The sequence below is a fragment of the Urocampus carinirostris genome, chromosome 7 (genome assembly GCF_059441175.1).
Source record: "Urocampus carinirostris isolate Australia breed hairy pipefish chromosome 7, RoL_Ucar_1.0, whole genome shotgun sequence".
Classification (NCBI taxonomy): Eukaryota; Metazoa; Chordata; class Actinopteri; order Syngnathiformes; family Syngnathidae; genus Urocampus; species Urocampus carinirostris.
The window spans coordinates 5,072,673-5,087,831 of NC_142355.1; the positions used below are offsets into that span (position 1 = coordinate 5,072,673).

General features: G+C 39.9%; 1 protein-coding gene across 1 annotated transcript in view; it reads left to right on the forward strand.

Moving 5' to 3' along the window:
• The window catches only part of sema3d (sema domain, immunoglobulin domain (Ig), short basic domain, secreted, (semaphorin) 3D), a 104,961-nt gene that overhangs the window by 58,637 nt on the left and 31,165 nt on the right, over positions 1 to 15,159 (forward strand). The window contains exons 4-8 of the mRNA XM_088339579.1: positions 506 to 568; positions 650 to 766; positions 3,380 to 3,473; positions 4,490 to 4,618; positions 7,960 to 8,096. Coding sequence (XP_088195705.1) covers positions 506 to 568; positions 650 to 766; positions 3,380 to 3,473; positions 4,490 to 4,618; positions 7,960 to 8,096 — 540 coding nt within the window. The remainder of the gene's footprint in view (positions 1 to 505; positions 569 to 649; positions 767 to 3,379; positions 3,474 to 4,489; positions 4,619 to 7,959; positions 8,097 to 15,159) is intronic.

Consider the following 15,159-nt stretch of genomic DNA (forward strand, 5'->3'; position numbering starts at 1 on the left):
GATTATGGTTGCTCATTGTTGTTTCAAGCGTTGCTCACCGGCTTTGTGTGAACGCTCAGACCCCTGGAAAATTACAGGGAACATTGCCTACACGAGCCCGATAAAAACGTTTGGCGATGGCTCCCCTTGGTAGGCTTTAGCGGGAGGCAACATGCTAAGCACATAAGCCTGTTATAACACTTGTGTGAACACGGCGCACGGAAAAGAAAGCGCAGGTTGCGCGAAGTGTAATTTACTGCAACGTTAGCGCGCTAAAGTAAAAACGTCAAATTCCACTAATGTTTTGCCACAACAGGAGGTAGAATGTCAGCGTTTATTATAGCAAGATTTATCCCGCGATAATAGAGTTACGATCTCCAAACAGTGTTTTTCTTTTTAAAAGCCATGAAATAAGGTTGAAATATAAACCGAGCAACCGTGCCAACGATCGTAAATTGATAATCCCCTTCGCTTGTTCAGTGAAGGTACTGTAAATGCTTGGAATGACTTTGTTGTTTCTCACTAGATTCACTGGCCTGCACCTCGAGAACGAGTTGAAATATGCAAACTGGCTGGTAAACATTTGAATGTAAGCCCGCTCACTGTCTGATATATCATTGATTCCTGCATAATTGGGGAATATTTTCAAACAATGATCTATTTCTGGCAGGAGTGCTCCAACTTTGTCAGGGTTCTCCACCAATACAACCTGACGCACATCTACGCTTGTGGAACTGGAGCCTTCAGTCCTAGCTGTGCTTTTGTTGAAGTCACAGGCTCAAGACAGGTGAGTTTAATAAAGGAACGCTTTGCAAATTCTAATGGTCTGATCTTAATGTATTCATTTATTTTCAGTGCATATGCTTTCTGATACTAATTCCTCCATTTTTGTTTGTTTTACTCAACCATAATTACCGTTAATTCCGGACTATAGAGCGCACCTGATTATAAGCCGCACCCACCACATTTTAAGAGGAAAACCGATTTTGCACTTACACAAGCCGCACCTGTATATAAGCCGCATGCGTCCACGATAAAAAAGGTAACAAACACAAAATTAGCCCAGACCCGACTTTAGGTCCCGCGATTGTAACTGAATATCCTCCCAGTCCAAAAATCACAGCCGGCAAAATGAACGGAAAATGATACCGGTATTTAAGGTTTGATGCAGACCGGCAGAGTCCGGGTCCCGTTGAAAGTAATCCAAAGAAAAAAGTGTATATTTCCAAAGGTAAGGGTGGAAAAAATATATATATCCACTATTGTCCGCCGTGTCCACAAACGCTCACCTTTACCGGTCCCCAATTCCCGTCAGCCCGCGTTTGTTACGCCCCTTCTTTTTAATTCGCCCGTCCAAAACATATCGGAATAAGTGTCCAAGATAAATACAAATAAATACATTACAGAAATATACCGTTGCAAATACATATTATACATGGTTACACATATTTACAAAGAAAGACGGTACACCGAGAAAGTTTTCAAGGCTTTAATAATAATAATAAGATAACTTTCATCCAGGCAGTTAATGGTAGCAGCACGCTCGCAACACAGTAAACGGGTCTGTTAAAAAAACATACCGTACTTGTAAAAATCACGGTAAACCGTCCTCATCTTCCTCCTTAGAACTGAACCCATCAAAGTCGTCTTCCTCAGTGTCGTAAAGAAACTTTGTCATATAAACGTCGTCCCACGCTCCCGCAGCCGGACTCACGCCGTTACTGTCGCTGGAACTTTCATCCACTCCTGATTCTGTGCCCTCCTCTGCATCACGCAGCAGACCAGCTTTTCGGAACCAGTTGGTGATGGTGGATTTTTTGATTCTGCCCCACGATGTCAGGATCCACTGGCAGACTTGCGAAAAAGTTGCCTTTCGCATGCGGCCAGTTTTAGTGAAAGATTTCTCGCCGCTAGTCAAGCCAAGAAGTTGCAGTCTTCCTCGGCGCATACATTCCACGGGTCTAAATCTTACCTTTTGTACTCGAGCGCCGCTGGCGGCCGTTAGAAAAATTACGTAAATTGGCCGCATCACTGAATAAGCTGCAGGGTTGAAAGTTTGGGGAAAAAGTAGCGGCTTATAGTCCTAAATTTACGGTATTGATAGGTATTGATAGGATTGTCCAAAATCAATATCTTAATCATCAGCAAGAAAATCCAATTTATGATATTATCCGGTTGTTTTTGCTTTTACATTTTAATACAACATTACATACCACACAAAACATTCAAATCAGTTGTATTTTATGGGAAATATTTGGATTTAATCATAAATTGGCTGGCAACCAGTTCAGGGTGTCCTCTGCCCACTGCCCGAAGATGGCTGGGATGGGCTCCAGCCCCCCCGCGACCCTAATGAGGATAAGCGGTACGGCTAATGCGATGCAATCTGGATAAGTTTATTCCGGGATAATCAATTAGTAAATGGTTATACGTATGTCCAGTTATGTGGTCATTTATCCAAAACTGCTGCCATAAAATGATGTCCAGGTAACAGCAGTTAAATCATACTGTTTATCCATTAAAATTACAATATTTGATAAAAAAAGACACAAAACAATCTTACCCAGGGGAAAAAACAACTGTGTTTCACTCACAGTTAAATTTTGGGAGTATGAGTTTTTTTGGAGTCATGGCCAAAACAAACCCAAATAGATACAAACTCTGAATTAAGCAATTCGGGCAAATGGAGTTACAGAACTCTGATCTTCTTAGACTGAGGCAGAATTACCAAAAATGTTTCAGTTACTCCACCCTATTCAGATTCCGATTCCGATTCAGATATACTTTATTGTCATTCGTGTATACGTGTGTACAGAACGAAATGTCGATGCATCTGACCCGCACAGTTTCCTTGAGCGTCAGCCGGGATAGATAAGATTAACCATGTCTTTGTCAGAATTTTAGCGCAGTTGTAAATGGTCCAGTTTATTGTCCAGAGAGCGAACGTTGGAGAGGAAAATGGATGGGAGAGGCGTTTTGAAGGGTTTAGCCTTTAGCCTAGCGGTGATGTGCTCAACCGGTTATTCTTAGTGGAACGCAGAGTCAATTGGAAGGAACTGAACATATGGCTCTCATGCGACCTATGTCTTAACAACTTTTTTTCCAGTAAATTGGATTTGATCTCTACAAAATTTAAAAACCAAAGACTTAACTTAATGTTGCAATCTGGACTAATCGCAGCCACTCCAGCAGCTCCCGTGTTATTTTCGATTGTTCTCAGCTCAGGGATGCTGCTGGAAAAGTGAATTTCCCTTCGGGGATGAATAAAGTATCTATCTATCTATCTATCTATCTATCTATCTAATCGCTGTGACAAAAAAGTCAAGGTTACCAAAGTTTCTAAAAATATGTCAACTTTTTTGTTTGGTGTCACTTGATTGCGTACTATTGTATTTGACAGGATGGAGTGTTCCGGCTACTGCCTGCCACTTTGGAGTCTGGCAGATTGAAGTGTCCTTTTGATCCATTGCAGCCGTTCACCTCCGTCCTCACAGGTATAAGAACCGTCCCACCGTATGAGAGTTCAAAAGGGTTGATATTTTGTGTTCAATAAATTCAGTGTGTTCATTGGAAAAAGGATAAGGTAATAGTTCCATTACTCTTTTATTGGCGAGCATTGTAGTTTCATGTAATAATGAAATGAAATGAAATGATCTGCATTTATATAGCGCTTTTCAAGTCAATGAAGACTTGTCAAAGCGCTTTACAATGTGCTTCACATTTACCTATTCACACACACTCACACACCAATAGCGGCCGTGCAGCCATGCAGGGCGCCATTGGGTGCATTAGGAGTTCAGTGTCTTACCCAAGGACACTACGACATGTAACACGGAGGAGCCGGGAATCGAACCTGCGATCTCTTGATCCCAAGACTAGCGCTCTACCTCCTGAGCTAATGCCGCCCTAAATGGAACCGGATTGTTTTAGTCTGTATTGAAATCAAATATTTCCCAAACATCTAAATTGTATTAGTTATTTTCCTAAATGCAAATCATTGCTTTACTGACAAAAACAGTTGTCAATCTATTGAAACCTGTTACAAATAATGTAATTATATTACAGATACAGTGGTGCCTCTACTTACAAATTACATTGGTTCTGGGAGTATAATAGAATAGAATAGAATAGAATAGAATAGAATAGAATAGAGTAGAATAAAATATACCTTTATTGTCATTATTACAAAATGGTTTGAACATATTGTGACAACGGAATTGGGCGTGGCACTCCAGGTTCACAATTAACAGTGAGGATCAAATAAAACAAAGAAGATACGGTTATAATTTACACAATATTTACAGAAGAAATGTGGGCATGTAGGATGTTACATATAGTTTTGGGATCGTATTAGTGCAATATGCAATAAGTGCAAAAATAGTCAACAATGTGCAAAAATAGTCAACATTGTGCAAAGTGAGCATAGGCATGAATACAATTTTACATCTGTATGAGGTAGTGTGTTTGCAAGAGTTTCAGAGTACCTGAAATTTTCCTGCATTTGTTCCAGACAAGTACCTGTATGCGGGCACTGCCTCAGACTTCTTGGGCAAAGACACAACGTTCACACGCTCCCTCGGTCCACCACCTGACCAAAACTACATTCGCACGGACATCTCTGAAGACTACTGGATCAACGGTATACACACGGCAATGAAAACGGATTGCATTTCTTTCCACAAACCTTTACCACAAAGAGACTCTCTGTGCCTGTAAGATGGTTATTGGCATTCCATCGCAAAGGACAGACCTTGCTTATTCATTCAGTGTGACCTCTGCTTCCCCCTTTTTTTTCACACCACCACCACCATAGCATGAGTTTGCCTGGCACACCTACTAAGGAATTTACTGTTGGCAACAACGTTGACACTGTTAATCACACACAAATAGTTGCAAGCTGACCTGTGCTTACCAAATCCAATATATCATTTTCTATACCTCAAGACTGAGCTGAAGTCTGTAACCGATGACTCTGGGCTGCACAGATGCCTCGGTTTTCGCGATAATAGGGACCGCCAAAGGTGACAATCTGTGAAGTAGTGTCAGACTTTCATAAAACCATCTCAAAGGGTAAAACTTACCTTGCAATTACGTCATTCGTCCGTAACAAAATAACAATTACAGATCTATAAATAATACCACACACCATATAATAACAATTGACTGTGTAGTTTTATTGTCATACGGAATGAAAACGAAATTAAAGGACCTTTGTTAAAAGCACTTACAGCTTCTGGTATTAGCTGCATCATGCAGAGTGAATCTTGTGGATCGGACTGGGCCATCTCTAGTAATAACCATCTTTAACATCGTATGTTTGTTCAATTGTATAAGGTATCAAAGCAACCGACTGATGATATAAAAAAACCCTAATTTAAAAAGTAATCATTTTTCAGAATTAAATAACTTATTACTATATTTTTCAGACTGTAAGACTATATTATTTTTTCCTCTGTGGTAAACTACGCTGTTTTTACAAAAAAATGCCAGCAGATTTTTCTTCAACCGCTCAGGGTGCTTTAACTAATGATAATCAATTACAATAGCCCAGCTTAGTAGTGTGATCTGATTTGGCCTAATCTTATTGCCCCTCCACTACTAAAACATTTACGTTGTATTTCCTTTTAATTCATTTCAAACCAGTGGTGAAATTAAGACAAAAATTATATTTGTTCAGAGCTCCCACTTGAGTTTGTTGAGCACGTGTAAAACTGCATTTACCCAACCGTTAAAATGAAATGGAATGATCTGGATTTGTATAGCGCTTTTCAAGTCAATGACTTCCCAAAACGCTTTACAATGTGCTCCACATTTCCCAATAGTGGCCTTGCAGCCATGTAAGGCTCTAACCTGCTTATTGGGGGTATTAGGGGTTCAGTGTCTTACCCAAGGACACTTTGACATGTAACACGGACGAGCCGGCATTCAAACTGGGATCCCGAGCGCTCTACCTCCTGAGCTACTGCAGCCCCAAAATAAACCAGTAAATGTTTTTTTTCCCCATTGTTTATGAATAAATATGTTATGCTTAGACTCCTTGTCATCCATGATTATAATAGGAAGGGTAGTCTATGAAATGAAATGAAATGATCTGCATTTATATAGCGCTTTTCAAGTCAATGACTTCCCAAAGCGCTTTACAATGTGCTCCACATTTCCCAATAGCGGCCTTGCAGCCATGTAAGGCGCTAACCTGCTTATTGGGGGTATTAGGGGTTCAGTGTCTTACCCAAGGACACCTCGACATGTAACACGGACGAGCCGGGATTCGAACTGGGATCCCTTGATCCCAAGACGAGCGCTCTACCTCCTGAGCTACTGCCGCCCCTGAATTATAAAGCATAATACTGAAAAACTATGACAAGCTAAACATTTTAAGATTAAATCCTTTTCCAGTTCCAGCCAATCTGAGAGCAGAAAGCCAGGATCTGGCCCTGAAGCCAAACTGAGTTTGACATCCCTGCTCTAGTGGGTTGAAAACCAGATGCAGAGAAAGACAGGCAGCGTGTCTTTTTCATCCGGCCTTGTTCAATCCGGAACAACAAGGACAATAAAATCTCAAGCTTGAGTTACAGGCAAGAGCAGCAGCATTTTGCATTTACACTCATATTCGTTTAAGCGTTTAATATTTACCATGCAGCTTTTGAAATGACCAAATATGCAAATTGGCAATTTAAAATTGAGTACAACTAATTATTTTGGAAACATTCTAAATCAAACTTCAGAGAAAATATCAAGCTTCTGTTTACACGGAAAAAAAACACGGATTTCATTGTGCTTGTTCAATGACAGTTAAAAGAAAATCCTATTGGCCCCTTTTTCTACATTTACCTCTCTTAAACGGTTTGGACAGCTCTTCTTTTGTCATTATCCATAGAAGGATCATTTTTATTTCCATTTCCAATTCATAATACTTAAAAATTCAAATTCAAACACCAACCCTAGTAACTCAAGAACTTACTTTATACTGTCACGAGGCGTGGTGGCGTGGAAGGTGACCGGACCAGCACGGAGGCAGGAGGCATGAAGGGAGAACTCAAATGCGTTGACGATCCATAAGTTTTATTTAATAAAATAAAAGTCGCCCAATACTCCGGGGCAAAACAGAACAATACAGAGTTCCTCCGGCACGAACTCAACAGGACATGGCATAACAGACTAAAACATGACAAGGCATAACAGACTAAAACAGGACAAGCATAACAGACCGGGATTGTGTATAAGAGTAATGAACCAGCAACCGCAGAGCCCACAATGCAGCCTTAAATAGCAGACCCACAATTAGTGGAACAGCTGTTGCCCAGAGGGCGGGGCAGACTGGTCACCAAGGCGACCGTGACAATATACCATACATGTATTACGCCTCATGTACAGTCCCTTCTCAAGGTTTATTTATTTTCTTTATTTTTCCTTTCCCTCATGTAGGTTTTATATCAGATGGTGCAATAATAGTCTGTAGTTTGCAATAGTCTGTGTTCTGTGCAGCCCTTTAAGACTCCTGATTGAGAGACACACATGTAAACGTGACTTGACTTGTACACAGGGTTGGGAGGGTTAACTTGATTACTTGCAATTACTTTTGGATTACTCTAATACCAAATATGCTGATAAAAGACAAAATAAACTAAATACGAATATAATTACTAAACTTTGTGCAGGCTTGGGGAGTAACGGAACACATGGAACGGCAAAAATGATCTTGGCAAGCTGTTTGGATTTATTTTCATTTCGTTTCTGTCGCATTTTATGTTAGTTTTGCCGGAGATCAAAGAGATCAAAGCCAGAAGAGAAAGCTTACCACGTGTTGTGAGTCATCATTGTATTCATATTTAGTTTCTTTTGTCTTTTATTTGCATAGTTGGTATTGGAGTAATCCAAAAGTAATCCAGTTAAAGTAACCCTACCCAACCCTGCTTGTACACATTGATTGAAATAATCATGATTTAACCAAAACAAGCACTTTTTACTTTCTTTTCTTAGAGGCCAAGTTCATATCGGCACACTCCATCGCCGACACCTACAACCCCGACGATGACAAAATCTACTTTTTCTTCCGGGAGGTATCATGGGAAGGCAATGACAAGAGCGTCCTGTCCCGCGTGGCTCGCGTTTGCAAGGTGAGCGTAAGCCAAGAGAAACAAGAAAATGGTGGCTGAAAAATATTCTCTCACGCGGAGAAAGGGAGTCATAACTCCTGGTGTCATCTGACAGGATAAGGATCTCTGTGTCATCCACTTTGGATGTGCTTTATCTCCCATACAAGGAGGCCTTTTCTCTGGATGGACTTGTTTTGCACTGCTATGAAAGAGAGACTTTTGGTGCTGCTGTCAGAGGCAGTAAATCACGTTTGTAACCAATGTTGTTCTCAGCGCATAGGAAAATCTAGCCAGCGCACAAAAATCAGGGCTCAAAATTACTAATTAAGAAGCGACTTAAGTCAAAGTTACAGTGCATGAAGGTAAAAATACACGGGTTCCCCCGACGTTGTGTCCTAAATGCGGTATTTTGACGTCAATGTCGAACGAAGTTGAAAAGTAAAGTCAGTAGAGTTTGTCAAGAACCGGCTTCTTAGACTCGGCTCACTAAAAGGAACCGGCTCTTTCGGGTCCTAAACGGCTCTTCAGGTTGTTTTTGCTTCTTTAATCCCAACATGACCAAATGTTATGTAAAACTATGCACAAACTGACTTAAAGGAAGGGGGGAATAGAACAAAAACGAAAGAAATACCAAAATGAAAAAGTAGTGAAAAGCTGAGAAAAAAGAAACAAAAGGAAGAGGAAAAAAAGAAGGAAAAATTTAGAGAAAAAGCCAGAAAAAAAAGAAAAGAAAGAAATGTAGGAAAAAAAAGTAAATAGAGAACAAAAAGAAAAAAGTAACATTTCGTAAAAAAAAACATAATGAGACTTTTTTTTTCAAAGAATCTTAAAAAAGTAGAAAAAAAACATGGAAAAATGAAGAAAAAGTTTGTTTTGCATTCAAATCATTTCCAATTATATCAAGTGAATCTTGTTGCCAACATCGTACTTCCACTAAAAAAATGTGATTAAGTACAGTTCTGTATCTTGCAACCGACTAAATGAGCCCCCCAAAATGTTAATATTATGCGACAAAATATATCAGGAAATAAAAAGAAATGGATATCTTGTGAAACAATTGTAAGAACAAACGACGTTTGTAGGCCGTACAACTTTTGCAATAGTACATGAGTCAATTCATTCAAAAGTGAAAAATAATTTTGCATTGCCGGAAACTCAGCAAAATGTCAAGTTTTGGACATGTTTGATAATGAATTATCTTGCCGCACTTGGGATTATGGTTGCTCACTGTTGTTTTAAGCGTTGCTCACCGACTTTTTGTGAACGCTCAGACCCGTGGAAAATTACAGGGAACATTTGTAACCTCGCTCACGCTCTGAAGGCATTCACAAAAGCAAACAGGGTGAAGTCACTGACATCCTGCAGTTTTACTGATTCCTGATTGAGTTTTTGTTGTCATAAGGTTGTGCAAGGCATGACTTATTTTTCTATTCAAGCCTCAACAGTGTTTTGAACAAAACTTGAAGGAGTAAGACTGAAGTTAGTTTTCAATTTTGAAGTCGCTATATGAGGGGTAATTGATACAGGTTTTAGGATTTTTGTCGGCGTTTCACGTTTTGGTTGAAGCTTGCAGTGTTCATTTTACCTGTGAAAAGTAATGGGTCCCGAGGACTCAAAAATCTATGGGTCCCAACAGAGATCTATGGGTCCCCAAAATTTAGTGTTATCGAGGTTGAAATCGTAAATCGTCAACAAATATATAATAATAATAATAATAATAATTTCCTTTGTATTGTCATTCTTTGTAACAATGTACACAGAACGAAATGTCGATACACCTGACCCGTTGTAGCGAGCCGATGCAGCCACAGCCAACAGAGGGCGCCGCCATTTTTACCAATGTTATAAGTCTTAGGTATGACTCGGCCGAGGCGCGAACCAGCGACCTCTCAGTCTCAAAGCGGGCGCCCTACCATCTAGGCTACTGAGCTGATCATCAAATTATTGTTGGTAATATACTGATTAAAGGGATAACGCCAAACCTGTCTTTTTTTTAATTTTCTCCTTTTATACTTCCTTTTTTTCTTAACTTCTTTATACAACATCATTCGTAATATCAATCATCAAAGCAAGTGAGCCGTTAGAGAGCCGGCTCTTTTTAATGAGTTGAGCCAAAAAAGCCGGTTCTCTAAAAAAAGACGGACCTCCTTTCACTACACAACGAGATCTCGTTGGCCGAGATCGGCGTGCAGACGGAAAACTCGGACCGCGAGACCAAAACAACAATGGCGGATCTGCCTGACGAAAAGTTTGGAGTGCAGTAAATTTTTGTTAAAAAAAAGTAATCGGGTAATAGTGACAATTTTGTGGCAAAAAAGTTGCGTCCCGGGGACGCACGTTGATTTGAGACTATGCGTCCCCAGCAAAAATGATGCGTCTAGGACGCAGGGACGCAGGCACACGAGAACACGAAGCTTAAGTTAGGGTTTTGGTTGGGGCTCGGGTTAAAGTGTCACAGTCTGGTAGCCAGGCTTAGGGAGTAACCTAATACAGGTAATGACATTACGTAATTAGGATACAAACATGTAATTGTATTTTGTTACTGTTACGAATAATGTAATTATATTACAAATACAGTGGTACCTCTACTTACGAATTAAATTGGTTCTGGGAGTAGCTTTGTAACCTGAAATATTTTCTAAGTAGAGGCGCCATTTTAATGTAAATGCGCTAATCTGTTCCAAGCCCCGCATGAGTAGATATTTTTTTAATAAATCATAAAAGAGCATCAGAACATCAAGCAAAAACTAGATTACCGTGCCAAAAAAATTAAAGGCACGTAATGTAAATAAACGAAGAATAAAGGAAATAATAAAAATACAAATCTACCTTTAAAATGGCTTCTTCGTTTTTTTTTTTTGCTTTAAATTTCTGCAAAAAAAAAAAAAAATGCTCCAACGACGTCTGCTTTTACTGGCTTTTGACAATTCTCTGAAAAAGCGCGTCATAATAAGCAACAGCCAGACTTGTATTTCTGTGTGATCTCCACCAATTCCGAGACTTTGTGGAGTTCTGCCTCAGTGCCCAATCGGCCCCGCCCATGAACACCGGCTGAGACGGAGTGCTTCTTAGAGTACTTAAACGCGTTCCTTTGAACTCTGCTTGGCGGGAGCGTTTGTTATACTTGTTAAACTTCAGTGAAACGTCTGTGAGACTTAAAACCTGTTAAATGCCTAGTTCTGTGAATCTGCCCGTATTTGATCATGTTTTGTTTTTGGTCTGATCCACTCTTTTCTTTTGAGTGGATTTCTAATCCACTCCTGCGACCATCGATTCCCGGATCGATTTTGCGCCCTCCTCCTCTTCCCCCAATAAATTGTGAGTACGTCTACGCGAATGGGTACTTTCCTGTTTCCCGCTCTGCTTCATGACAGCCAAAACGTCTTTGATACGGGCTGTTAAAATGATGGCGTGTCCTTTTTCATACCTTTCTTTTATTTTCTGTGTGGAATGCTAGCTCTTTATAGTGTCACTACACAATCACAATAAACTGGTTACAAAGCCAGAAGGTGACACGAAGAGCATGTCGGGATTCTGGCTTACACATTTGGTTACCAGGTAGAGCGGCGGATGCCAGCGTGTATTGTATTATATTTTTGATTTTGGATCCGGAAACTCCTTCGTAACTAGAGGTTAATATATACCCATTCAAGTACTTCATAACCTGAAACTTTAGTATGTAGATACATTCGTAAGTAGAGGTACCACTGTATATTTATTTAAGAAAATATTACAATTTTATTTAAATTTTGCACTAATACAATCCCAAAAATTATATGTAACATCCTACATGCCTACATTTCTTGTATAAATATTGTGTGAATTATAACCTTATCTTCTTTGTTCCTTTATCTTCTTTGTTTTATTTTATCTTCACTGTTAAATGTGGAACTGGAGTGCCACGTCCAATTTCGTTGTCACAATATGTTCAACCCATGTTGTAACAATGACAATAAAGGTATATTCTATTCTATTCTATTCTATTCTATTCTTTTCTATTCTATTCTATTCTAAATTCTGGAAACATGAAAATGGTCACAAGGACAACTTAAAAAATATAGTGTTAAAGAAGCAATATTTTTCCCTTTGTAATGGATTATTGACATAGTTTCATGTTTGTAGTAGGAATTAAAAGAATAAATGCACATAGCACTGCCTTTAAAAAATGATTTTAGGAGTCCTCTGTTAAAGGTGGGGTGCACGATTTTGAAAAATTAAGGCTGCAATCAAGCCTTTAAGCCAGGAGATGGTGGCAGAGTAACACGTGATTAGTGTTCAAGTACATGGCATTTCTTAGACGAGCTCAAAGAGACTCTTCTTCTTTAATACTTTAGAGCAGGGGTGTCAAACTCATTTTAACGCAGGGGCCACACGATAGAACAAACACTCTGTCGGGGCCGGACTAGTAGATTAAAGAGAAAGAAAAAGAGAGATAAAGAAATAAGAGAAAGATGGAGGGAAAAGGAGAGAGGGCGTGACAAAGAAAGAAAAAGATCGAGAGAGCGTAAGAAACAAAAGAGATAAAAAGTCGTGAGAGAGGGGGAAAAGAAAGGGAGAGGAGGAAAGAAATCCAAAGAGAAATAGAAAGACAGAAGCAAAGAAAAGAGAAAAGAAAGCGCGAAGGGTAGGAAGAGAGAAAGAGAAAAGGAGAAAAGGAAGTTAGAGCAAAAGAAGTTAAAAGGACTCAGAGAGAGAAAGAGACAAAGAGTGGGAGAAAAGGGGTGGAAGAGAGATAGAGAGAGAAAAATAAATACAAGTACAGTGTCTTTGTTCGAGGCACCTGGCTTTGGCAACATCCAGTTGACATATTTCAACCTGCAGCTCGTTTTTCTCTTGCGCTTCTCTGAGTGTTGTCTCACGGGCCGCATTCAATCCCTCAGCGGGCCTGATCCGGCCCGCGGGCCGCCTGCTTGACACCCGTGCTTTAGAGGTTTATTCCTCCCCGACCATGTCTGATAAGCAGATAGGTGCAATGGAAAAATAAAGCACAAAGGCTCTTTGAACTCGGTTGGGAATTGTTAACAAATACTAGATAGAGAAAATATGTAATTTTTACTTTTTTAAAGAGACCTCAACTACACACCTATAGGCACATCTTTTGACAACAAAAGAATAATCATTATTTAAAAATAAAATAGTACATTTTGTTTCAGAATGAGGCTTCAAACAATATACAGTATACATTTTGACTTGGGAACTCTTCAACTAACAAAAACAGAGAGCTCGTTGCCCAATATTTTCCCACCTATGTCATCCATTCCTTTAGCTGGGGTTGATTGCATTTTGACAGTTTAACTTTGCTTCCTATAAAACTTTTTACAGCAACATTTTCTGAACAGGGGGATTCCACGATGATTCACCACTGATAACATTCATTTAAATCCGTGTTTGACCTGAGCGAAAAAGGAGCAGACACCTGGTAGTGAGCTATTTGCATACCTGTCAAGCTCACGGGCTCCATGCCCTTACAAATTGTCATATTTTCCCTTATAGAATACAAAATAATCTTACACCATATTTTTTTTTCAAATATTTATGTAGTTTAACATGTTATATTGTACACGTGTTTCGTTATGTCATCTCATTTCATCAGCTGCACCGCTTATCCTCAGTAGGGTTGCGGGGGTGCTGGAGCCCATCCCAGCAATCATCGGGCAGTGGGCAGGGGACACCCTGAACCGGTTGCCAGCCAATCGCAGGGCACACAGGGACAGACAACTCGCTCGCTCATTCACACCTAGGGACAATTTGGACCGGCCAATCCACCTGAAATGCATGTCTTTGGAATGTGGGAGGAAACCGGAGTGCCCGGAGGAAACCCACGCAAGCACGGGGAGAACATACAAACTCCGCACAGTACGTCCGGTAGCTGGATTTGAACCCACTCAGGAGGTTCCCAAGACTTAAGAACTGTGCCGCACACGCGCTAACCACTGCGCCGCCGTACTGCCCTCGTTATGTCATATATATTGTTAATTAACATTTTGTTGTGAGATATTGAGTTGCTCGACATGAATGAGGTTTATTATTAAAAACTGTAGAAAGAAAAAATACATGCAAATATAATTAAGTAAATGAATGCATTTTCTTATTCAAATTATGAATTCATTTTCTGCATTAAATTATTGTTAGTGATATACTGATTAAAGGAATAACCACAAACCTGTCTTTTTTCATTTTCTCCTTTTATACTTCCTTTTTTTCTTAACTTCTTTATACAACAATAATCATTTGTAATATGGGGCAGTAGCTCAGGAGGTAGAGCGCTCGTCTTGGGATCAAGGGATCCCAGTTCGAATCCCGGCTCGTCCGTGTTACATGTCAAAGTGTCCTTGGGTAAGACACTGAACCCCTAATACTCCCAATAAGCAGGTTAGCGTCTTACATGGCTGCATTACAAGGCCGCTATTGGGAAATGTGGAGCACATTGTAAAGGGCTTTGGGAAGTCATTGACTTGAAAAGCGCTATAGAAATGCAGATCATTTCATTTCATTAATATAATGCATCAAAATGCAAGTGAGCCGTTTGAGAGCCGGCTCTCTTTAACGAGTTTAGCCGAAAAAGCCGGTTCTCTAAAAAGAGACGGACTTCCTTTCACTATATAACGACCACATGAAATCCGAGGCGGCAGATGCATGCGCACAGTAGCATCAAACCGCTCGCTTCCTTTGCATTGAAAAAAACGATACCGAGATAGAGGCTACCGCGGCGAACTCATTTGACTCGATTGATTTGCTGATTCGTCCTAGTCGGTGTATACCGGATGGTACCCATAATTGACAAATTTGCGTTTTTGCGTACAGATTTTCTTGTACGTCTTAAAATGCATAATTAACATACTTTGCACGACAAAAATGTACAGGTTGACAGGTATGTATTTGATATTCAATAGCTTGTGATGAATTTATGACTCTGGAAAAAGTTGGAACGGGAAGAATCAGTTTCTGCATCACGTTCTGTGCCTAGGTCGAAACTGCACCACAGAACAAATACAAATCATTGATGGTTATTTTTTTATGAAGGGAACCGAGCTTAGATCTACTTCCTCTTTTTAGACACATCTCATAAGGACAAATGTTTGAG